This window comes from Alexandromys fortis, unplaced genomic scaffold (genome assembly GCF_014885135.2).
Source record: "Alexandromys fortis isolate MF-2015 unplaced genomic scaffold, M_Fortis_MF-2015_v1.1 scaffold_408, whole genome shotgun sequence".
In the NCBI taxonomy this organism is placed as follows: domain Eukaryota; kingdom Metazoa; phylum Chordata; class Mammalia; order Rodentia; family Cricetidae; genus Alexandromys; species Alexandromys fortis.
Genome location: NW_026068283.1, coordinates 253412 through 276460, shown reverse-complemented (window position 1 = coordinate 276460; position 23049 = coordinate 253412). Strand labels below are relative to the sequence as shown.

Genomic DNA, 23049 nt, shown 5'->3' with positions numbered 1-23049 from the left:
AAAAGTTTAAGATCATTTTTGGTCACATAGAGAATTAGAGGCCAGCCTATGTCACATGAGATCCTGTCTCAAAAACAACAGAACAACAAAGAGCCACCAAGGGCCAAGTGGTGGTGGCGCACGCCTTTAATCCCAGCACTTAGAAGGCAGAGGCAGGTGGACGTCTGTGAGTTCAAGGCCAGCCTGGTCTACAAAACAAGTTCTAGGACAGCCAGGGCTACACAGAGAAACCCTGTCTCAAAAACAAAATAAAACAAAACAAAACAAAAAGCCCCAAGGGTGACTGGGGGGTCTCCAAGGTCCCCTTTGTGCCTCAGGAACTGTGCGGTCAGGGAGAACAGCTGGGCTGACACACTGGCCTGAGGGAGGATGAGCGCAGCCTTGTGTGTGGGATCAATGCTGCAGCCTGGGGTGGCCATCCGTGTCAAAGTGTCATGGCTGGAGGTCAGTATCATTAGCCCTGGCCTGGGGCCTGGAGTGCTGTGATGAGAAGCAAGAGGTCACCAAAGCCCTGTAAACTGGAGATGGTGTCCCAACACAGGACTAGGGGCCCCGGAATGAGGTCTGGCCAGGCTGCCTCCTTTCTCAACTCCTGGAAGGAGTGAATTGTGTCCAGGGACCAGGGCTCTCTGTGATGTCTGGAAAACACTACATCATGGAGGAATTTCCTGATCATTTCTCAATCCCAGGCCAGGCCCTAACCCCAGGGCCTGAAGCCCAGAATAGCTCTCACAGGCCATTCACAGACAGTTCAGGCACAGTTAAGCTGGAGAACCATTCAGTACTAGGGCCTGCCTGGCTCCCACAGGGGCGCTGAACCCCAGTGACATGAACAGGGACTTATATCTGAATAGAGACACACACACACAGACACACACACACAGACACACACACAGAGACACACACACAGAAAGAGACACACACACAGACACACACACAGACACACAGAGACACACAGACACAGAAAGACACACACACACACAGACACACACACACAGAAAGAGACACAGACACAAACACATAGAAAGAGATACACACAGAGACACACACAGAGACACACAGAGACACACACACAGAGACACACACAGACACACACAGAGAGACACACACACAGACACACACACACAGATACACACAGACACACACACACAGAGACACAGAGAGAGAGAGACACACACACAGACACACACCCACAGAGACACACACACACAGAGACACACACAGATGCTAGAGGGTGTGAAAAACAGCAGAGGCTGAGTGTGGGGTGGTGGCAGCAGGTGACACTGGGGGGGGGGATTGTGTGAGGAGGGGACTGGGCAGAGGCAAGGGATGGATGCTCAGAGAAGGGGATGGGGTACAAGCCAGGGAAAGCAGGCAGGGAGCCCAAGGGGCCCTCTAGAGACCAGCACAGAGGAGGAGGGCGGGGCGGAGAGGAAATGAAAAAAAGCTGGGGCAGCAGGCAAGATGAGGAGGAGGGCGGGCCCTAGGAGGGAGAAGCTGACTGAGACCTAACAGACCCGCAGACAGGAGACTGAGGGGCCGGACGGCAGAGAAGGCAGAAGTGCTGAAGGGTCCGGAAAGCAGAAATGTAAAGGGTAGGCAGAGAATTGTAGAGCGAGGGACTGGAGTAGTGGGAACTCAAGTGTACACGGGGACGAGGGAGAGACACCAGGAGAAGGAAGGGCAGAAACAGAGAAACAGGAGAGTGACAAGCTCTAGAGAAGACAAAACACGAAGACCGAGAAGCACTCGGGAAACTGGGGACCGACTGGCAGATCCTGGTTGCTGTGACGACTGTGGCCAGCAGTGGACATCCTGGTACCACTCACCCACCTGCCACCCCTGGGTGTCAGAGAGTGGCAGGGCATGGCAGATTCTTGCCGGAACCTCACCTATGTGCGAGACTCGGTAGGACCTGCCACCAGCACCCTGATGTTCGTGGCCGGCGTGGTGGGCAACGGGCTGGCACTGGGCATCCTGGGTGCGAGACGGAAGTCACACCCATCGGCCTTTGCAGTGCTGGTCACTGGGCTGGCGGTGACAGACCTTCTGGGCACGTGCTTCTTGAGCCCCGCAGTGTTTGTGGCCTATGCTCGAAACAGCTCCCTGCTGGGCCTGGCCCACGGTGGGTCGGCGCTGTGCGACACGTTTGCCTTTGCCATGACTTTCTTTGGCCTGGCCTCCACACTCATTCTCTTTGCCATGGCCGTGGAGCGATGCCTGGCACTCAGTCATCCTTACCTGTACGCCCAGCTGGACGGGCCACGCTGTGCCCGCTTGGCCCTGCCTGCCATCTATGCTTTCTGTTGCCTCTTCTGCTCTCTGCCCCTGCTGGGCCTGGGCGAGCATCAGCAGTACTGTCCTGGGAGCTGGTGCTTCATCCGTATGCGCTCCGCCCAGCCTGGTGGCTGTGCCTTCTCCCTGGCCTATGCCAGTCTCGTGGCCCTGCTGGTGACTTCCATCTTCTTCTGCAATGGCTCCGTCACTATCAGCCTCTGCCACATGTACCGCCAGCAGAGACGCCACCATGGCTCATTGGTGCCGACCTCTCGGGCCCGGGAGGACGAAGTTGACCACCTGATTCTGCTGGCCCTCATGACAGGCATCATGGCTGTGTGCTCCCTGCCTCTCACGGTGAGTGTCTCTTGGAACTGAGGTGCAGGAGGAGAGGAGGAGGGCAGCTCTGTTCTTCATCTGTCATGCCCACTTTGGCAGATGTGGAAACCGAGGCTCACAAAGGGTGAGACAGTAACTGTGTGCTCCACCCAACAACTGACCACTCTAAGAAGTCTCCCCACTTTCTTTTCTCCACTAGACATTCCCCCCTCCAGCCCTTAGCTGTCCCCTCAGCCCCGCTTCCCGATCAAACACACCATTATGGAGAGAACAGGATCCACACGATTCATGAATACTTGCTTTCTGCCAACACAATGTTAATGGCTTCCAAACGCCTCTTCAGATAAATTTCAAGTTGACCTTGCACAATCGTTTCAGAAGCACCAGGCAGGAAATGACACCCAAGTCCCATCCTCTTTACAGGAGGATGATAGCGAGTGTTGCCCGCGATCACACAAACGGAGCCTCCAGCCTGCTCTCTCATCTAACCATACACAACCACGAGCTCCCATTCTCTGAGCCCAGACCCCACCCTTGCCTTCCCCACCCTTTCGGCTTCCCACTCTCGCTGCTCCCCACAGGGACCGTGTGCTGTCCCTCCTACTACAGCAGCCAGTGCTGGTGACACCCTCTAGGCACACTTCTAAGCCGGGTCTCAGAATGGAGACTGGGATGGATTTGGAGAGTTTCAACCTTCTGAGGGCTAACAGTGACTGCCAAACCCACCCCCAAGGGTGGCTCTACATTAGGTTTGGGGAGCCCTAGAGGGCTCAGGCATCTGTGAGGGTTGGGGGAGGTCATCTTAGCTGCAAAGGGTGGGTCTGGTAGATGGGTAGCCTTTGCCCCAACCTCATCTTTCCTCTGCCTGCCCTTAGCTGTTTCCTGGGGGCTTTTCTGTCTGCCGCTCTCCGGATGCATGCACACACTGGCAATCCAGTCTGCATCTTTCTTCACCGTATCTCATTTCCTTCCCCTCCGACCTGCCACAACTCCTCATCCCTGTGGGCAAGACATGGGAGGCAGGGTACAGGGATGAGGGAGGACAAACCCATGATGCATCTGCCCTGCCCCTCAGATCCGAGGCTTCACCCAGGCCATTGCCCCGGACAGCAGTGAGATGGGGGACCTCCTCGCCTTCCGCTTCAATGCCTTCAACCCCATCCTGGACCCCTGGGTCTTCATCCTTTTCCGAAAGGCTGTCTTCCAACGCCTCAAGCTCTGGCTATGTTGTTTATGTGCCCGTTCTGTCCATGGGGACTTACAGACAACCCTTTCCCGGCCATCATCGGGGAGAAGAGACCCACTGGCTCCCACTGCTCTCCAGGCTAAGGAAGGGAACTGGGTGCCCCTGACATCCTGGGGCACCGGGCAGGTGGCACCATTGACTGCTGTGCCTCTGTCTGGGGGTGACAGCTGCTCCGTGGGAAAGCCATCCAAAAGAGAAGCCATGGTTGCTTGCTCCCTCTGCTGACATCTAAGCTGGTCCTGCATGCCATCCTGGGCCCAGGGTCACAGGATCAGAAGCCAGAAGATCAGGGACTCAACTGATGGTGGGAGCCACATATCTAATCCCCAAAGTCTGGGAGTGTCTGCTGCTGTTTTCCTCCTTTGGGACAGAGGCTACAGGCCTTGGGAAGAGGGCGAGGGATGCTGGAGGCACGTTCTGTGGCTCTCAAGAAAGATTCTCTCAAAATAACTGGGGCCTGGCCGGGCTGCTCCGGCCCTGAGCTCTCCCATCTATCTGGCTGTCCAAATATTTAGGGAGCAGAAAAGTTTCCAGTGGCTTCTGTGGACTCCAGTATGCTGCTCTCCACTTCCACCAAAGGGACCCCTGGATGTCTACCCCGGGTCCCCAGGGGACACACAGCCATGCCCTGTCCCAAGCCATTCCAGCAACCTCTCTCAGAACCGTTCCTGCCCTCCTCCGTTTCCCATCCGCTATCTGACTTGGGGTCCTCAACCGCAAAAGGAAGTGAGAAGGCCACTGCTCTGTCGGTGACATTGCTGGACATGTGTCTGGGACAGAAATGGCCTGAGAAACACCACAGCTCGGGAGACGTATGCTATGTGAACTTTGGGGGAGGGGCAGGCGGCAAGCCAGAGATGGTGCTGATGCATGTCCCAAGCCTGTCTCTCCATCCTGGAACAAACAACTGCCTCCTTTTAGAACTGGACCTCAACTCACCATCTTTGGAACCACCACAAAGACTTCACTCATTCACTCAACAAACTCCTGCGGGATCCTGAAGGCAGCAGGCGTCCCTCCAAGCACAGAAGCCAGGGAGCCTGGGAATGCGTTGACTAGCATGAAGGGAAGTGAGTCAGTCAGCTGGAGGGAGGGTGCACAGCGATGCTCCTCACTGCTGCCCTGGTTCCCATTTCTCAGCTACTCAGGTCATTCACCCTCCCACTCCATCTGCTTGGCAGTGTATTAACCATATTAACGGAGCCTTTAGGGGCAGCGGGGACCAAAGCCCAGAGAGGCCAGTCTCCTAGCCTGACCAGGAATGTGGAATAGTCAATAGACAACGGAAATGTGGAGTAGCCCATGTCTACCGTTTTCTTAGGCCTCTCTCTCGGCTTCCTTTTCATTATTATCTGACAGGTATGCTGTGAGGATCGAATGATGCCCTCCCCCCAAAAACAGCAACTTAGCACGGGACCTGGAAGGAAGTTGCTGTCAATATTGTCAAATGGGCAAGCACAGTTAGAATAAGGATTTGTTTTAACTTTTCTTACCCCTAATAAATATGTTTCTGATCACTCTCAGGAAGAGGCAGGAGTGTCAGGAGAGGTGGAAACAGGTAAGCTGGGTGCAGAGGTGCAGGCCTGTGATCCCAGCATGTGTGTACTCAGGCAGGAGGGGTGCAGTTCAAGGTCATCCCCAAGTATTACATAGGGCGTTCAAGGTCAGCCTGGGGCATTTGAGACTCTGTCTCCAAACCCTAGTAACAACGAATAAAATCATAAAACAAGCTGGGCATGGTGGTGCACACCTGGGAGGCAGAGGCGGGCAGATCTCTGAGTTCAAGGCCAGCCTGGTCTACAAGAGCAAGATCCTGGACAGCCAGGACTGTTACACAGAGAAAGCCTGTCTCGAAAAACCAAACCAAATAAGCGAACAAACAAAATCATAAAACCAACTAGGCTGAGGTGCTCGGTCTGAAGGTACTGGAAGGTACAGGATGTCAGTACTGCTGACAGTAAATGGTCTAAACACCATTGAATCTATAGTTGTCTGCGAATAGCAAATGGTTAAAATGGTCATTTTTATTTACGGGTATTTTAACAGAATAAAAAAATGTAATGCTGAAAAATAACGAAAGCTTTTAGAAATGTTCATGCTATTTTCTTAGATGTGTGCGTTGCATGTGTGTGAGCGCGTGTGCATGTGCATGTGTGTGTGCGTGTGTGCATGCGCATGTGTGTGCATGCGCATGTGTGTGCATGCATGCACATGTGCTCGGGTGTGCATTTGTGCATCTTTGCATGTTCAGAAGCCAGAAGAGGGCACTGGATTCCTTGGGACTGGAGCTACAGGTGCTTTGGGACACGCAGCTTGCTTCGCGGGTGCTAGGATCTGGAGCTCATGATTGCACTGCCAGGGCTTTCACTCACTGAACCGTCATCCCAGAGCACTTTAAACATCTTTAGATAGGGTGTCATGGAGCCCAGGCTAGTCTGGAACTTGCCAGGTAGCAGAGGATAAGTTTGGAGTCCCGATCCTTCTACCTCCCTAGGCTGGAGTTATAGGTATAGGGCACCATGCCTAGCTTCAAATCAATCCCAGAATAATAACAGTATATTAGTTGAGGTTATTAATAAAAAGTCAGCTGGCTGGGTGGTGGTACCACATGCTTTTAATCCCAGCTCTCGGGAAACAGAGGCAGGTGGATCTTTGTGAGTTCGAGGCCAGATTGATCTACAGAACAAGTTCCAGGACAGCCAGGGAGGTTACATAGAGAAACCCTGTCTTGAACAAAACAAAACAAAAGGTCAGCTGGGCACAGGGGCTTACACCTATAGTCTTAGTGCTGGAGAGGTTGAGCTAATTTAGAAAGAACAAAAGAGTAAAGCATGGTGGCGCACACCTGTGGTCTCGGTTTTGGCAGTCGAGTAGGAAGGAGGTCCAGGTCTATCCCCAGCAACGGAGAATGTAAGGCCAGCTCTGGCTTAAAAGAATGTGGTTCAAGGGGCTGGAGAGATGGCTCAGTGGTTAAGGGCATTGCCTGCTCTTCCAAAGGTCCTGAGTTCAATTCCCAGCAACCACATGGTGGCTCACAACCATCTGTAATGGGGTCTGGTGCCCTCTTCTGGCCTGCAGACATACACATAGACAGAATATTGTATACATAATAAATAAATAAATAAATAATTAAAAAAAAAAGAATGTGGTTCAAGTGGAGTGGTGGTGGCGCACACCTTTAATCCCAGCACTCGCAGAGGCAGGTGGATCTGAGTTCGAGGCCAGCTTGGTCTACAGAGTGAGTTCCAGGACAGGCTCCAAAGTTACAGAGAAACCCTGTCTCGAAAACAAAACCAAACAAACAAAAATGTGACTCAGTAGCCACCGCTTGCCTAGTTGGGGCCCTGGGCTCCGTATTCCATCTTCAGAACTGGGTGGAGGTGGGGGCTTTCCTGCTCAGGGGTGGAATGTGCATTTCACAAGTGTGAGCCTTGGTGTCAACGCCTAGCACCCTAAAAAATGGAAAAAAGATCACTTAAACTTTGCTTCCTCCCCCACCGCTTTCTGACCCCTTTCAGTGTCATGATGGCAGCCTGCCAGGATATACCCGCGTCTACCCTCTCACCCATCTTGACCCGTCCATTGTGACGCTGGGGACACGCCAGTGGCAGACACATCCCTGATTCTGCTCTCCTGGGGCTCACAGCCCTGTGTTCATGTGGTCAGGGCTCGGGAAGGGCAGAGGGACAGCAGTGAGGGCTTCTTGGAGGTGGTGACTGCACTGGGCTAAGGATTTAGGAAGCAATCCAGCCGAGTAGCAGGGAGTGTTTCTGTTTTGTTGTAAGTTCTGACTTTGAGATCCAATGCCTCACTGGTTTCTCGGGCCTCTCGTGTGTTACTAATTCGTCATACTTTCCCTTGGGTCCACTGTGAGCCAGAGGCTACTCAGTGTCTGATGGAGCAAAAAGAACACAGCCTTGGCCCTAACTTTCTCACAGTCCAGAGGGACAACGACTGAACAATCACATCAATATGTGTGAGAGGAAGCATCTTACACATGAAATTACAAGTTGTGCTGTGGACAGATAGAACATCGGACATGGATGTGTGGGGAAAAGTCCCAGGCACCTGTTGGGGGTGGGTCTGTCACCATTTTATATCATGTACAAAGTAGGGCAGTCAATTCACCCCAGAACCCTCTCTCATCCTCTCCCACTCTGCTGACCCGCTTCTCCCAATTAACCCTTCAACTTCTCTAGTCATTTCTTTACAAGTCTTTTACACTTACTTTGCGTGCGTGCATGTGTGTGTACATATGCCACAGTGAGCATACCGAGGTCAGAAAACAACTTTCAGGAACCAATTCTCTCTCTACTATGTCGGTTCCAGGAATTGAACTTAGGTTTCAGGCTTGGTGGCAAGCACCTTTATCTGCTGAACCATCTTGCCAGCCCTCTTTCTTTTCTTCCTAGCACTGAACTGACAACATGTACAAGCTGGGTGTATGACAAATACCTTTCATTTCTGCACTTGGAAGGCCGAGGCACAATTGCCTGAAGCTGGAGGCTAGCCTAGGTTACTTAGCAAGATCTTGTCTCAAGAAAATCAAAGGCAGTCTGGGGATGTGGCTCAGCTGGTAGAGTTGCTGACTTTGCTCAAAGCCTTGGGCTCCATCTCCAGCACGGTTTTTTTTTTTTTTTTTGGTTTTTCGAGACAGGGTTTCTCTGTGGTTTTGGAGCCTGTCCTAGAACTAGCTCTTGTAGACCAGGCTGGTCTCGAACTCACAGAGATCCGCCTGCCTCTGCCTCCCAAGTGCTGGGATTAAAGGCGTGCGCCACCACTGCCCGGCTCCAGCAGTTTTGAAGCTGGGTGTGGTGGTACAGGTTTGTAATGCCAGCACTCAAGGTAGAGGCAGGAGCATCAGGAGTTTAAGGTCATCTTCAGTTGCATAGTGAGTTCTAGACCAGCCTGGGCTACATGAGACTCTCTCTCAAACCAAACCAAATTAAAGAAAATAAAAAGTAGCTGGGTGGTGGTGGCACCTGCCTTTAATCCCAGCGCTTGGGAGGCAGGGGTAGGTAGCTCTCTGAGTTTGAGGCCATCCCGGTCTACAGAGCAAGTTCCAGGATAGTCAGGGATATACAGAGAAACCCTGTCTCAATAAAACAAACAAATACAGAAATGGCTTTTGAAAAAAGCAGCAAACCACTAAGCTCTGGAAATGTGACTCAGAGGAAGATGGCTTGCTTCCCATGCTCGTGACCATGGGTTCCATGCCCAGCAGAGAAAAAGACAAGCCTACAGATAGGGCTATGACCTGATGGGAGTAACTCCACACAGTGACCCAGAACCTATGGAGGAGCTGAATAAGGTCATGTACAACAGAAGTTACAACTTTCTAGGAGCATGATGGATGGATGGAGGCTGTGGAGGCAGCGGCCATTGAGTCATTAGCAATCTTCTAGTTGTGGCTGTATTGTAGAGAGAACAGACACACATCAGGAACAGCAGGAGCCATGCTGAGGCACAGGGCCAGTTTGCTGAGAAGGAAACCAGTGAGGCCAGAGAGTGAGCCTAGCCAAGGAGAGCATGTGCTTCAGCTCCAAGGCCAGTCACACCACCCATCTTCCAACTGCACTGAACTGCAGATAGCAGTGGCTGAGGGCTTCCTAGGTTGCTAATCAAGCTAAGTTGTAAAAAACTGTTAAAGAACGCAACACTAATAAGTACCAGTCCCAAGGGCCTGAGCAGCAGGCCTCTGGCCTCATGGCTCCATCTGCTGGTCATGCTGAGAATGACAGAGGTGGCTGCTTGGACTCTGAGGGGACTCTGCCTGGCACCTCCATATCTGGGAGCCTGATCTGGACACGACTGCTCCCCTTAAGTGCTTCCTTGGCCTGGAGTTGTAGCTAGCTGCCTGGCCTCACTGTTCACCCTGGGACTGTTACAAGCTCTGTGTGGGGTGTCTTTGTTTTGTAAAAGATAAAAGGGGGCAGTGTGATGGCTATTTAATAATGTGACCTGTCTTCAAGTAGTAAGTTTTCCCAAACATTGGTAAGGATTCATTGTGGTGGGGGTGGACTGGGGGTATGCTGTGGTCAAACGCGCGGCATCTGGAAGCCCAGTGACAAGAGGAAAGTTTGATTCTACTGTCACTTCCAAGTGGCAGGCTTTACCTGCTCAGGCTTCCTGTCAGGGAAAAAACAAACCAAGTCTCCAGCTCCTAAGCCAAAGCAGGGTGAGGATATGAACACATGGTGGCACAACCTGGAGCTTATTTCTAGTAGTTCAGGAATTACTTTCCATTTTAGTAAACTGAGGCCCAGGGGAAAAGCCACTGCTCCACTCAGTACGATGTGGCCCCATCTATCCTTGTAGGAGTACAGGTGTGGCTAGCAGGTTCTTCTCCGCCTGCTTTGAAGCAGGGTCTCTCAGCAGACTCTCGGATCTCACCATAGGAGTGCTAGGACTACATACAGATGTGCCCTACAGCAATGGGCTTATGTGGCTGTCGGGCTCTTAGCTGTTGAGCCACCTCTCTGGCCCCCTTGAAATCAGGAGGCGAGGGGGGCCTGCCGCTGGGAGCTCTTTATGCACACCCTACCACATCCCTCTGCTGCAGCTCCAGAGAACTGGAGGCCTCTCTCCACAGCCTCGCGAAGTGCAGGAAGTCAGTGAGCAGCTGTGCCTTGCAACTGATTGGAGTTTTTGTTTTTTCAAATGAGACTGGGTCTCTCTGCAGCCCAGGCTGGCCCTGAACATGGCCCTAGGGGTGAGTCACAACTGCTCAAGATCCTCTGGGGCACTCCTGCTCTTACATATGCTGCCAGTGATTAACTGGTGTCATAGTTGGGAGGCCACCAGGGAGACTCACCCATGAAGAACCTGTCACCCTTTGTTCCAACCAGTCTTTGGCCCCTCACAATCTGTTCCCCAGTCACAAGGTTTCCCTAGTTCCCTTTGGCTGTAGTACCCTTTCTCCATGTTGGGTCAGGTGCCTCTGGGAGCTCTCCTGACGGTGGGCCTCTCTCTGAAGTCCTCACCCAGACAGATCCAGACTGCTGGGCCAGGGTAGTACCTATCCTCGGTGACCTGTCCAGAGGAAGGTTGAGGGCAGATGGAAGAGTCCAGACAGGTAGTCACTGTATTTTATTGGAAAACATTGATATATATTTTTCTTCACAGCTTGAACTGAACACAATATTGCCCGGTTTAAAAACAAAAACAAAAATAAAAAACAAAACGAAAAAACAAAAACCGAAACATTCCGCAAAGTCCACAGCCTCACGTCTACCTGCCCTTACCCTCAGCTCTTGGCTGGGTCTCCCGATATGCCCTGTCCCTCCCTCCCTCCCTCAAGGCTGGTGCCAAGGGGTGGAAAGGAGTCTCAAAGCTGGGCAGGTCCCAGCAAAAGCAACGTGATTGCCCTGGGGGGCCAGATGAGAACAGAGAAAGGAAACGAACCCAGACTGAACTGCCCACGTTGACTGACATATGTCCCAGAGGCTAGAGTCAGAAGCAAGGGTGCGGATCATGCTCTCCGCCGGGGAGTGGGGCAGGCAGGGTGAGGAGGGCAGAGGCGGGCAGAAAGCAATGCCAAGTCACCACGGAGGGGCAGGAGGTGCCCGCTGCGTGCTCTGCGCGGTGGCCCACAGAAGTGTTTATTGCAGGTTGGTTCTTGTGAGCATGGTGGGGCTCATCTCCCCTCTCCCCACCCTTCCTTTAGTTGGCCCGGCATGTTAGGGACAAAAATCAAAGTTTTAAGGGGCATAAAGGGGAAGAAGAAAAAAGATCACCAGCACATTACACAGCGACCATCCCCCACATCATTCTTGGACCAGCCCTGAACTGGGCAGGTGGCTGGGGACGCCATGGGGGAGCGGCATGGGATGTTAGCACCAGGTATTTACAGAACAGCGTGAGATCGCTGGAGGGATGAGGGCAAGTGTGATCGGCATCATGGCCAATGACAGTCCCCCACCCAGCTTGACCTCAGAAAGCCAGCCAGATGGTTTCAGAACAGACCCGAGTGCTGTCCGCTCTGTCCGTCCCCCTCCAGCAGTGAAAGCATGTTAGCTTCCAAGAGCCTTCCTGCCCCTTCCCAACCCTCCCACCCCCCACCCCCATCCTGGGTCACATCCTGTCACTGCCACACTTCCTCGACTCTCAGTCCTGGAACGCCCCCTCTTGGCACCCCGCCCCACAGGCTGCTGGGTTTGCACATAGAATCACAGGGCTGGGGTGCATGCAACAGTGGCAGAGGACATGCTCCTCCACCTGGCAAGTCTGGCTCCCCTCCCCACTGGGCAGGGACAGGACTGGTGGTCACCCCAGCACCCAAAGAAGGGCAAACAGAAGGAAACAAACCAAAAACAGAGGAGAGCCATCCGGGCTGGAGGAGGAGGGCAGAGGCTCCCCAGGGCAATGGGGTTCACCTTATGAATGCATCAGGCCTGGAAAATGGGAACAGAAGGGGGGAGGCCAAAGGAAGCGATGAGGGGCATGGAGGGACAGTCAGGAGGACGGGGAAAGAGCAGTCATGCAGCTTGGGACAAATCTTTTGTTGCTTTATCAGATTCTCAGTCAATCAATTGGTGTTTGCTAGAACCGGGTACGCAGGGGAGTGTTGAAGAGAGGAGAGCGCGAGAAGAGATCAGGAGAACGGGCATGGCCAGCTGCCCGGGCCTTCACTTCGCAGTCATCATCTGTACAAACTCTGCCAAGAGATGTGGAGTTGAGTCCACCACAAGCTAAACCCCTGTGAGTCTCCCAGCTCCAGGGCATGGAGGACCTGCCGAACACAACTCACCTTCATAATTGACCTGGCCATCTCCATCAATGTCAGCCTCTCGGATCATCTCGTCCACTTCCTCATCCGTCAGCTTCTCCCCCAGGTTCGTCATGACGTGACGCAGCTCGGCGGCACTGATATAGCCATTCCCATCCTGGGGTTTGGGGACCAAGGCTTGTCACTCAGCTTCCCCTGCTTGGAGAGCTGTAGTGGCCTCCCCCACATACTGGGAGAAGGGGTTCTGGAAGTGCAGAGGAGACTCTAGCTTTACTGTTTAGGCATCTGTCATAGGGACTGACTGCTTACCTTGTCAAAGACACGGAAGGCCTCTCGGATCTCCTCCTCACTGTCTGTATCCTTCATCTTTCTGGCCATCATGGTCAGGAACTCTGGGAAGTCAATGGTCCCATTGCCTGGAAGAGCAGAGAGGTAGGTGTTACCCAGAGCCCTGTAGGAGAGATAACAGTTCCCCGAGGTCGAGTGAGCAGAGTGGGTGAGCACACTCTTAGGAGCTCACCATCAGCGTCCACCTCATTGATCATGTCCTGCAGTTCAGCCTCAGTAGGGTTCTGCCCCAGCGATCTCATCACAGTCCCCAGCTCCTTGGTGGTAATGGTGCCATCTCCATCCTTGTCAAAGAGGGAGAAGGCTTCCTTGAACTCTGGGGAAAGAAAGGAATGTACCAGCAGCCAAGGGTTACAGTAGTCACCTGTTTTCAGGTGGAAGGGAAGACACAGGGCTCAGGGCTCCCACTCTTCAGTGTACCCCTGCCTTCTTTCACTCTTTCCTCCTCAGCCCATCGAGCCAAGTGATCTGGCCTGACAGCTGTCCTCTCATAGTTCTCCATTTCTTTGTGGTCCCTGGCTTTGGCCTCTCTCTCAAATGATGCACTGGACCAAAGTGATGGAACGGATAAGAGGCAAGACAATTCTCCATCTGAAGTTCACTAGCCACGGTCAACTGGCAGGAGGAGAAGGGGAGACTGCAGAGGTTCTGTGTCAATCTCAAAGGGAAATGTTACATCAAATTCCTTCTGTTGTGCACTGCCAGCCCAGTCCCCAGCTGTGGGTCCTACCAGCTTCCAGAGGAGGCGTCAAGCCTGTGGGGGCGGTGACGTGTGGGGCTGTCCGCAGCAGGACTTGGTTGATGGGCAGTATGTGGGGCTGAGGGGCTGGGAGGCAAAGGGGGATGCCTGCCAAGTCAGGAGGACCAGGAGTGTGGTGCTGAGTGGGAAGGCCACAGCTGGGGCCGCATCAGGAGAAGGGAGAGAAGCATGTGGCTCCTGCCCTCCCACTGGGCCCACTTTGGCACCCAGAGCTCCCCACCCCCAAACCCTCTGAGAACAGATGCCTGGCAGCCTGTTCTCAAGAGGGTGTGGGCTGGGGGCGGGGGTGGTGGAGGGGGGTGGTGGACGTTTTGCTAATGGGCTCAGGGTGAAAAGCGAGGTGTTTGTGTTATAAGAGGGCCAGGCTGGGGATGGAAGGGACACACACTGCTGGGCAGCTGTGACCTGAGCTTCTGGGCTCGGGGAAATAGTCCAAGTCTCCTTGGGGATGCTGGTAGTGGGGCAGGCAGTCGAGAGCGGGTCATGTGACCCATGAGCTCATGACCAATAAACAATTCTAATCTTTCAGCTTTCCTTGGTGGCTCTCTAGCTGCTCAGGGCCAAAGTGTGACTCTGAGAAAACAGGTCCTCTCCTAATAGGTCATGGACAGCAAAGCTGAGGGCAGAGACCTTCTCTTCTCTTATTTTGGCCTCTGGTCAGCTGTGTGGCAACCTGTGGTTAGGAGATATCCCAGGAATGCCTCAGGCTATGGAGGGGGAGGGGCAGAAGCATGGAAACCTAGTCCATAGCTCCATCAGTCCTGCAGCTGGTCTTCCTGGGGGCTTGGGTTGGGGGCAGAGCCACAAAAATAAAGCCACATGGGGTCTAGGGGGGTTTGCTTAGCTTATGTGAGGCAGGAGACTGTTGTTTATGCAGGAAGAATTTATGGGGTGCCCACTATGCTCCAGGCATTGAGGATATGGTAGCAGCTAATACAACTAAGTGCTATGCTCTAGGAACTGATTCCTGGTGTCAGGCAATAACAGGGAAAAAAACCAAACAGAACATCAGAAGGCCTGTACCACAAAGGCAGGAGTGATGGAGAGAAAGAAGCGCCCTGCTTGAGGTGGGGTCAGGGAAGCTAAGATCTATCAGAGATGAGTAGGAAGAGGAAAAAGGAAGCAAGTGTGCAGTGGAGGTGGGAGTGGCCAGCCAATAGCAAGGGAGGTAGGGGTACACCTCCTCAGTTTGGTTGGCCCGAACTGGGAGGGCCAGCTGGGTGGGACTTGCAGGAGAACGTCATTTCAAGGACCCAGGAGGGACCCAGGAGGAGGTGGACAGCCCTCATAGCCTGGCCCAGGGCTGTGGGGAAGGTGTGGCAGTGCACATTCACCAGCATTCTAGCTGCAGGCCTGGACACCCGTCATCAGATCAGGGGCTAGCTAAGATCCTGCTTCAGAGTGGCACTCACCTGCAATCTGTTCTTCAGTCAGCTGGTCAGCCTGGAAAAGGAGGAAGGAGAGTAAGCCGCAGGGCTAAGCCACCCACCTGGGATGTGGCATCCTGCCCCTGCCCAGACCTCTCTGCTGAGGCCACTTTCATAAGGTGTACCTGCTGGGCGAGGGAAGCGCGTGCCCGAGTCAGGGTCTAGGATAGTCAGGACCCACAAGTCAGGTGCTAGGGTGGGCTGCAACCACAGGCATGCTGAGGAAGCACCCAGCCCGGGAGCAGGGCTGCTCCAACGCCAACCTGGATACAGAGCATGCAGTGCTGAGGCTGCGCTTAGGGAGCCCCAGAGGCTGAGGCAAGAAGCAGCTGCCCTAGAGGCCTCATCAAGTGCTCTAGAAGGTTCCAGGCCAGTCCTTGGGTAGGGTGGAGGGAAGCTGCCTGGGGCTATCTTCGCTAGCTTCTCATTTGGAGATACTAGACTGTCAACACTTCTTTTAACTGGTGTCTCCAAGTTGCTCCAGGGCCTGAAAGAACCCTGGTCAGGGGAGAGGCTGCTCTAGCCACTCACGTGCCAGGTAGGAATAGGGCACCATTCTGTTCTGTTACTTTTGGGTAAGAGGGTCAAGCGACAGGAAGTGACTGCATCAGGCAACCACGGTGGCAAAGGACTGAAGTCTGTTTGGGCTTCAGCCTTTCCTATTCAGCACTGCAGTTTTTAACCCTTTTCAGTCCAGGCTTCAGCACCCGCTTCATCTAGGGTTGCATGGTGGAGGTAAAGTGCTCAGCTCTTCCTCACTACAGCCCTGGTTGTTTGTGGTGCAGAGGTCCTAAAGGGAGGAGTGAATGGGGGTTGGATTCCAACTTCTAAGCTATAAGGCTAATTTTATTTTTGCTGTGAGAATCCCTGGGCCACTGTAGTCCACGATGCTTCCTTTCCTTTTTCCATGAGGGCAAGGAGTACGAAGGCCACAGCAGGGTCCCAGCCTGAGCTTGGAGCCCCCAGAAACAGAATGAACTATGGCAGGCATACATATCATTCTACTAAGGTTCTGGAGCTTCTAGCAAAGGCCACAAACACTGCCCACCCTTACCCCTTGAGCAGGTCTTACAAACACCAGCCCACCCCACTCCATATTCATAATGATGCACACTGGAGGATACTGTTTAATCTGGAGGAAGAGAACCTGAGACCAAGCCCCAAACATAAAGTATCAGAGGAGTCAAAGTGATGGTGACAGTGGGGAGATGCCTGCGGGGGTGAGAGTGGGGAGTAGAGATAGCAAAGGCAAAATGGATAGTCCTTGCACGGCTATCAAAATGACTCAGAGTGGTGGGCTTCCTAACCCTGACCTGGTGGCCTGGGCCAAGGAGCCCTTGCTCTAACTGCCCTCCTGAGCTCAAGTGTGGGAGAAGGCGCCCAGGCCCACCCCTTGTTTCTGACACCTGAGGACACTGCTGCTGGCTGCTCCCAGAAAGTGAGAAGAGAATGGGCTTCTGGTTACCGAGGCCAGTCTGTGCTGGGGGAGGGGAGGAGGAAGCAGAGAGGAGCAGCGGGGAGGACAGCTATGGAGCCCATCTGCTTTTCATTCTCTTCCATGGGCCTAGTATGGGAAAAGACAGCCCACTTGGGACCTTCCCATCACACAGTGCTGCCTGCAAGAAGCCCTGCTTTCTCGCCCTTTTGGTGACACTAAAGGGGAAATGGGGGCAAGAAGGCCAAGGCAGGTTGCAGCAGAAGAGCCAAGGATGCCCGGCCCTGGAGGCTGCTATGTGCTATTTCTCCCCAAAGAGCTGGAAGCTGCAGAGGCACTGTCACGGTTGCTGCAAATAGGCGTGGCTCTGGCTCTGTGGAGGGCCTGTCAGACACTCTCCCTGACATCCGGGAGCCCTTTCCCTTGCTCCATCAAGGAAAGGCCACAAGATATCCCAGCAGGGCTGTTGGCCTGGAAAACAATGGCCCAAGAAGTAAGGCTGACTATTGCTGGAGGCCCTTCCCAGCCCAGATCATTGGCTTTCACCGAAGAATAACCCTGCGTTTTCCCGAAGCTTCATCTCAGGCTCCAGAGAGAGGCTGGACAAGAAAAAGCAACTTGGGGTGGGGAGGGAAGAGGAGATTATTCTCTGTCTTGTTCCAGTCCCCAGCGGGTGCCAGAAAAGCCCTGTTAAATGAGCTCAGAAACCAAGACCAGGGCCCCTCACCCGGGCCAAGGAGGAGCCACAGAGCTCAGGCCAAAGTCCAAGGCCAGTTACCAGGGATTCTTCCCTCCAATATCCTGCTGACTACAAACAGGAAGAGAAAAGCTGGTCAGGGCCAAAGCTGGGACCCTCCTTTGGAGGTGGGGAGTGGGGGTTGCTGGCAGCTGCCCAATCTGCAGGGCTCCTTTAGCAAGGTTCTGCTGGGGGGGGAATGGGGTGGCGGCAAGAGGAGCCCTCAGGTCTGTGTCAGCAGTATGAGATCTGATACATGGTGGCGGCTGCCTGTCCTCCCCAGCTTTGCCAGGGAGGGTGGTGCACACGGTTCCCAGGCTGAGCCTGGGGGGGCTGGGGATGTTGTGGGTGGCAGGACCAGGGGAGAAGTAGTCTGCTGTTTTGCCTCTAGAAGCTCTAGCTGTGGGGAGCTGGGCAAGAGGCCTTTAAAGAACAAGTGGCCCTCAAGCCAATGAGAGGGTCCCTTGAAGGTCTTCTCTGGAGAAGCACTGCAGCCCCCACCCTGAGGATGGGACTAGGAGTCTGTCACTGACACCACACTGTACTGTATTGCACTGTCATTTGGCACAGTGAGTAGAGGCAGGTGCATGGAGCTGGAGGAAAAAGGCAGTTCTTCTGGCTTAGAGGGGACAACGAGGGGGCCAGGCTTCCTGGCTTAAGCAAGATAGCTTATCTGGTGCACCCCAAACTTTGACCCCACTCTCATTTCATGCAGTTTCAGTGCGCAATAGGGACCTGAACAACTCCGCCCACCCGCTCCTGCTGCCATGGTGCCTTCAGCCTGGCCTAGCTCCATTCTTCCCAGGGAAAGGGGGCCGCGCAGCCATTCCTTCAGATCCTCTGCAGGAGCCCACTACCAACCCAGGCTCTTCATCAGCTTTTGTGTGGGACCTTTCCCTGGAGACAGCCACCTCTAAACCTAGGCCTACCTCAGTTACCATTCATTGTCTCCTCCACCACGCCTCTAGAAGCCTGCCCAATCTCACCCCACCACCCAAACCCAAGTCCTCCCCCATCCCTCACCTTGGAAACCCCGTTTTTCACCGACCCAAACAAAACACACCTCACCAACCCTCCCTTCAATCCCTCTTCGTAGTGCAACAACCTTAACCTCAGAATCCTTCCTAGCTACCCCCTACCAAGTTCTCCACAAGGCTCCCTGGTTTCCCCACTACCCCTGATCACATTCCTACTCCTTTAAAACATCTCTAAGAGGACCCCAATCCTCCTCAATCCCCCTGTGGGTCCCCGCAAGCTCCAAGAGCATCTTCTAGCCTCTGCAGCCACCCACCTCGGCTCCTCCTTACCTCAGCCTGCACCTGACCCTCCTCCTCGGCAATGCTTGTCCTTGGAGACCCCTCCCCCACCGGGGTCTAGTAGGCAGAAGTGACCCCGGATCCCATCTCCATCTATTCTCTCCTCTGCAGAATACCCCTGAGGAGCCGATCGGCCCCCTCTCCCACTCAGGCTCAGCTACCCACGGCCACCCCTCCAGGAACAGCCTCCTGCATTCTTCCAGAAACTAAAGCCTTCATCGCCGGCGTTTTCTATTTTCTCCTCCCTTGGTCGGGGCGGGGGGTAAGGATGTGATTCTGAGATCAATCGTCCCGTGATAGATCCGAATGCTCCTTGCGCGCGCGGGGGGGAGGGTGTCCAGTGTTCCCCTATTTGAAGTCTCAGATTATCTGTTTGGGGGTCCCACCAATTCAACCTGGTGATAAAGTAGCTTCTAGAAGTCCCAAGGGCCGCCTGGGAGATCCCGAGGGGCCCGGTCTCTGTCTCCCAAGGTTCGCTCGTCATCTCGGGGGGTCCCCTCCCGACATCGGCCGCCTCACTCACCATGGCGAGGCACCGGGTGTCCGGAGCTCGGGGATCGAGGTTACTCTGGCGGCGGCAGCAGCTGCAGCAGCTCGAGCTCCGCCGCGCGTCCGCGCCTCCACACTCTTTGCCCGCAGCGCGCGCCGCCGCCGCCGCCGCCCGCCCCAACGGTCCCTCAACGGCAGCCTTGCCCGGCCCCGCCCCACCCGGCCCGCGCGCTCCCGCGGCACTGCGGCTTTCTCCGGATCCCTCCGCTCCAGGACCGCGCTCTTCGCCCCGGGAATTGGCCGCCGGGCACGCGCACGCGCGCTCCCCGCCACGAGGACTACTTTCGGTCTCCGCGCTCTCAGCCTCTTCTATCCGCTCAGCTTCCCTCTTTGGCGGAGGGGCACCGGTTGGCGGAGAGTGACGCGTCCCTCTGTGAGCCACGCAGCCATTGGACCCGCCTCGTGGCGGAAATGAGAACGCAACGCCGATTGGTCCGGCCTTCCCTGCAATGCGTCAAACCGGGGCGAGCCACTGAGCGGTGTGTGTGGGGGGACTGCACGAGCTGTGTGGCTCTGTGGGGCCGCGCGGCATAAAGAGGCGAAGACGGTAACGGTGTGGGTGTTGCAGACGCAAATACGTTGTCTCTGAGGCTTGGAAGTAGCAAAAAGGCTGGAGAAAGACGCAGAAGGACTTTCTTCTCTCTCCCCTTGAGCAGATACAAGATGGTTTAATCCAAAACCTTGGGGTCTGGGAGCCTTGCCTGGCCCGGCTCTTCACAGTGGCCGGGTCTTCTAGGTTCCGTCCCTGTCCTGAAGGTTCCATCCTCTGCCGGTACAGTATGCTGGGATGACTCAGCGGGTGAAGGCGCTTGCCGTCAAGTGCGATGATATGAGTTCGATTCTGAGGACTCACGTCAGAAGGGGAACCAGACTCCCACAAGTATTCCTCTGACCTCCATTTGCACTCTGTATAAATGTAAACAAACATGGGAATTTAAAAGGTGCACTAGAGCAATATGTAGGAATCTCCACTTGACTCTTGACCCTCTCAGGATCTGTACCCAGGACAGTCTCTGGATGCAAAACCTTTTCATTCGTTCATTGACACTGCTGTATGCAGAGATCTGGTGCTTGACTGGGCTGGGGACATCACAGTTCTCATTTCCTTTCTGATCCTTTAGACAGTGTGACTCCTTATTCTAGGATTCAAGACACAGAAGGAAAAAGAACTTATATAAGGGTAGCAGAGACTACTGTACAGTATATGGTACCGTATACTAACTACTATACAGTTCCCTCGTTTAGAATAGGCAGTAACGCCGGGCGGTGGTGGCGCCTTTAATCCCCGCACTCGGGAGGCAGAGGCAGGTGCATCTCTGAGTTCGAGGCCAGCCTGGTCCACAAGAGCTAGTTCCAGGACAGGACAGAGAAACCCTGCCTCAAAAACAACAACAAAAGAATAGGAGGTGACATTCCTTCCTTCATTCTCTCTCTCCTCCTCCTGCTCCTTATTCATTAATTCTCTCTCTCTCCTCCTCCTCCTCATTCATTCTCTCTCTCCTCCCCCTCATTTATTCATTCTCTCCTCCTCCTGCTTCTTATTCTCTCTCCTCCTTCTCCTCCTCCTCCTCCGCCTCCTCATTCATTCATTCTTCCTCTCTCCTTCCCCCTCCTCCTTTTCGAGACAGGGTTTCTCTGTGTAGTCGTAGCTGTCCTGAAACTCACTCTGCAGATAAGGCTTAAGGCTGGCCTCAGTTTCAGAGATCTGCTGGCCTCCCGAGTGCTGGGAGAAAAGGTGTGCACCACATTGTCCGGCCAGAGTTGACTCTTTGTTGTCCATCAGCTTCTCGCCACTGTGATTGGCTGAGAGACAGACGTGTTAATCTAGTCAGACAAATCATAACGCCCCGTCCAGAATAGGATGTAGGCTGAACCAATGAGAACCCTGCCCTGGATTTCTGTCTCGGGAACTTCTGGGATCAGAAATCTTTCTTTTGAGGTAGAGGGAGGCCATGGGAGAATTCATTCTTTCTGTATATGCTGCCTGTGGCCGCCTCCCAAATCTGCTCTCGTCTTAGGAAAGAAAACGTCTAGAGCAGAAGGGAATAAACTGACTTAGAGCAGAGGCAGAGAGGATGAGGGATGGATCTTGGGCTTAAACCGCAGCCTCTAACGCAAGAATGACTACATATGACAGCGATTCTCAGCACGTGGGTCTCGACCCCTTGGGGGTTGCATATCAGATATTTACATATGATTCATAACAGTAGCAAAATTACCGTTATGAAGTGGCTACAAAAATAATTTTATAGTTGGGGGGTCACCACAACGTGAGGAACTGTATTAAAGGGGCGCAGCATTAAGAAGGTTAATAACCGCTGAGATATGACATTAAACTGTGCCCTCCAGGCTGTAGAGATGGCCCAGTCGTTAAAAGCTAGGTTCACAACCAATAAAATGTCCCCACACTTTTTTGAATTACGGTATCTTAGTTTGGTTTCTACTGCTGTAATAGAGGCCATGTCCAAAAGCAGCCTGAGGAGGAAAGGTTTTATTTAGCTACAGTCCTTCTTGAAGGGAAGTTAAAGCCACAGCTCAGGGCAGGAACTGAAGTAGAGGCCATGGAGGAACCCTTGTCCTGGCTTGCTCCTTATGGCTTTCCAGCCTGCCCCCTCCTCCTTTTTTTGTTTTTGTTTTTCGAGACAAGGTTTCTCTGTTTAACAGTGCTGGCTGGATGTTCTGGAACTCACTCTGTAGACCAAGCTGGCCTTAAACTCACAGAAATCCCCCTGCCTCTGCCTCCCGAGTACTGGGATTAAAGGTGTGCACCTCCTGGATATATATATATATATATATATGAATGAGACAGGGTCTCACGTATCCCAGGGTAGCCTCTAACTCACAACATATCAAAGATGATCTTGATCTTCTCACTCTTCTGTGCCTGGTTTAATCAAGGCTTAGATTGAACTCAGGACCGTCTGCATGCTAGGCAAACACTCTACTGAGGCTGTCACGTTCCGGCCCTAAGCCTGAATGTGAGCTGCCAGTCTTTGCTGTGAGGGACCCCAGGAGCAGCACACGTATTTTTGTCTGATGTCCTGTCCTCCCACTTTCCAGAGTAATTGATGGTTTTGCTAGCTTCATTGCTAACCAGAGGAAAACCAACATTTCCCAAACGACCTGCCAGTTAGGTGTGACTCCTAGATGGAATTCTACTGAAGTATGCAAGTGGAAATTATATGTCCAATTTCTGGACAATACCTTTAAAAGAGAGTGTGATAGCTTTTTTGGGGGGTTTTCTGTTCTTTCTTCTATTTTCTCTTTTCTTGTCTCTCCTTCCCTTTATTTTGGAGACAGAGTTTCTTTGTGTAGCCCTGGCTGTCCTGGAACTACCTCTGTAGACCAGGCTGGCCTCGAACTCAGAGATCCTCCTGCCTCTGCCTCCTGAGTGCTGGGATTAAAGGCGTGTAATCCCATATTCAGTTTTTGTTTTGTTTTGAAATAAGAGGTCTGAAAATCTGAGGTCACCTGGGCTCAGGTGTCAAAGGGAAGTTTTTAAAAATTATTTTATTAATTTATTTCTATGTCTGTGGGTATTTTGTCTGCATGTATCTCTGTGCACACCATTAATGCCTGGTACTTGAGAAGGCTAGAAGAGGGCTTTGGATCCCATGGGATTGGAGTTACAGATGTTTGTGAACTGCCATGTGAATGTGGGAATTGAACCAGGTACTCAAGAAGAGCAGCCAATGCTCTTAACTACTGAGCCATCTCTTCAGCTCCAAAAGGAAGTTTCTTTAAGCAAATGTCATAGCAGATTATTTCTTTCTTTAAAAGTTTTGTTTCTTGGGCTGGAGAGATGGCTCAGAGGTTAAGAGCACTGCCTGTTTTTCCAGCGGTCCTGAGTTCAATTCCCAGCAACCACATGGTGGTTCACAACCATCT

The 23049-nt window shown here is 53.2% G+C and overlaps 2 protein-coding genes across 2 annotated transcripts; one reads left to right on the top strand and one right to left on the bottom strand.

The window, feature by feature from the left end:
• The first annotated feature begins 1501 nt into the window (after positions 1 to 1501).
• Ptgir (prostaglandin I2 receptor) lies at positions 1502 to 5976 on the top strand. Its single transcript, XM_050132213.1, has 2 exons — positions 1502 to 2634; positions 3692 to 5976. The coding sequence occupies exons 1-2, from the start codon at positions 1867 to 1869 to the stop codon at positions 4085 to 4087; spliced, it is 1164 nt and encodes a 387-aa protein (XP_049988170.1). The 5' UTR covers positions 1502 to 1866; the 3' UTR covers positions 4088 to 5976.
• A 4960-nt stretch (positions 5977 to 10936) lies between these two features.
• Positions 10937 to 19535, bottom strand: Calm3 (calmodulin 3). The gene is made up of 6 exons (XM_050132207.1): positions 19136 to 19535; positions 15111 to 15141; positions 13111 to 13254; positions 12900 to 13006; positions 12612 to 12747; positions 10937 to 12518 (listed from the first exon to the last, which is right to left on the bottom strand). The coding sequence occupies exons 1-6, from the start codon at positions 19136 to 19138 to the stop codon at positions 12490 to 12492; spliced, it is 450 nt and encodes a 149-aa protein (XP_049988164.1). The 5' UTR covers positions 19139 to 19535; the 3' UTR covers positions 10937 to 12489.
• Positions 19536 to 23049: the final 3514 nt, after the last annotated feature.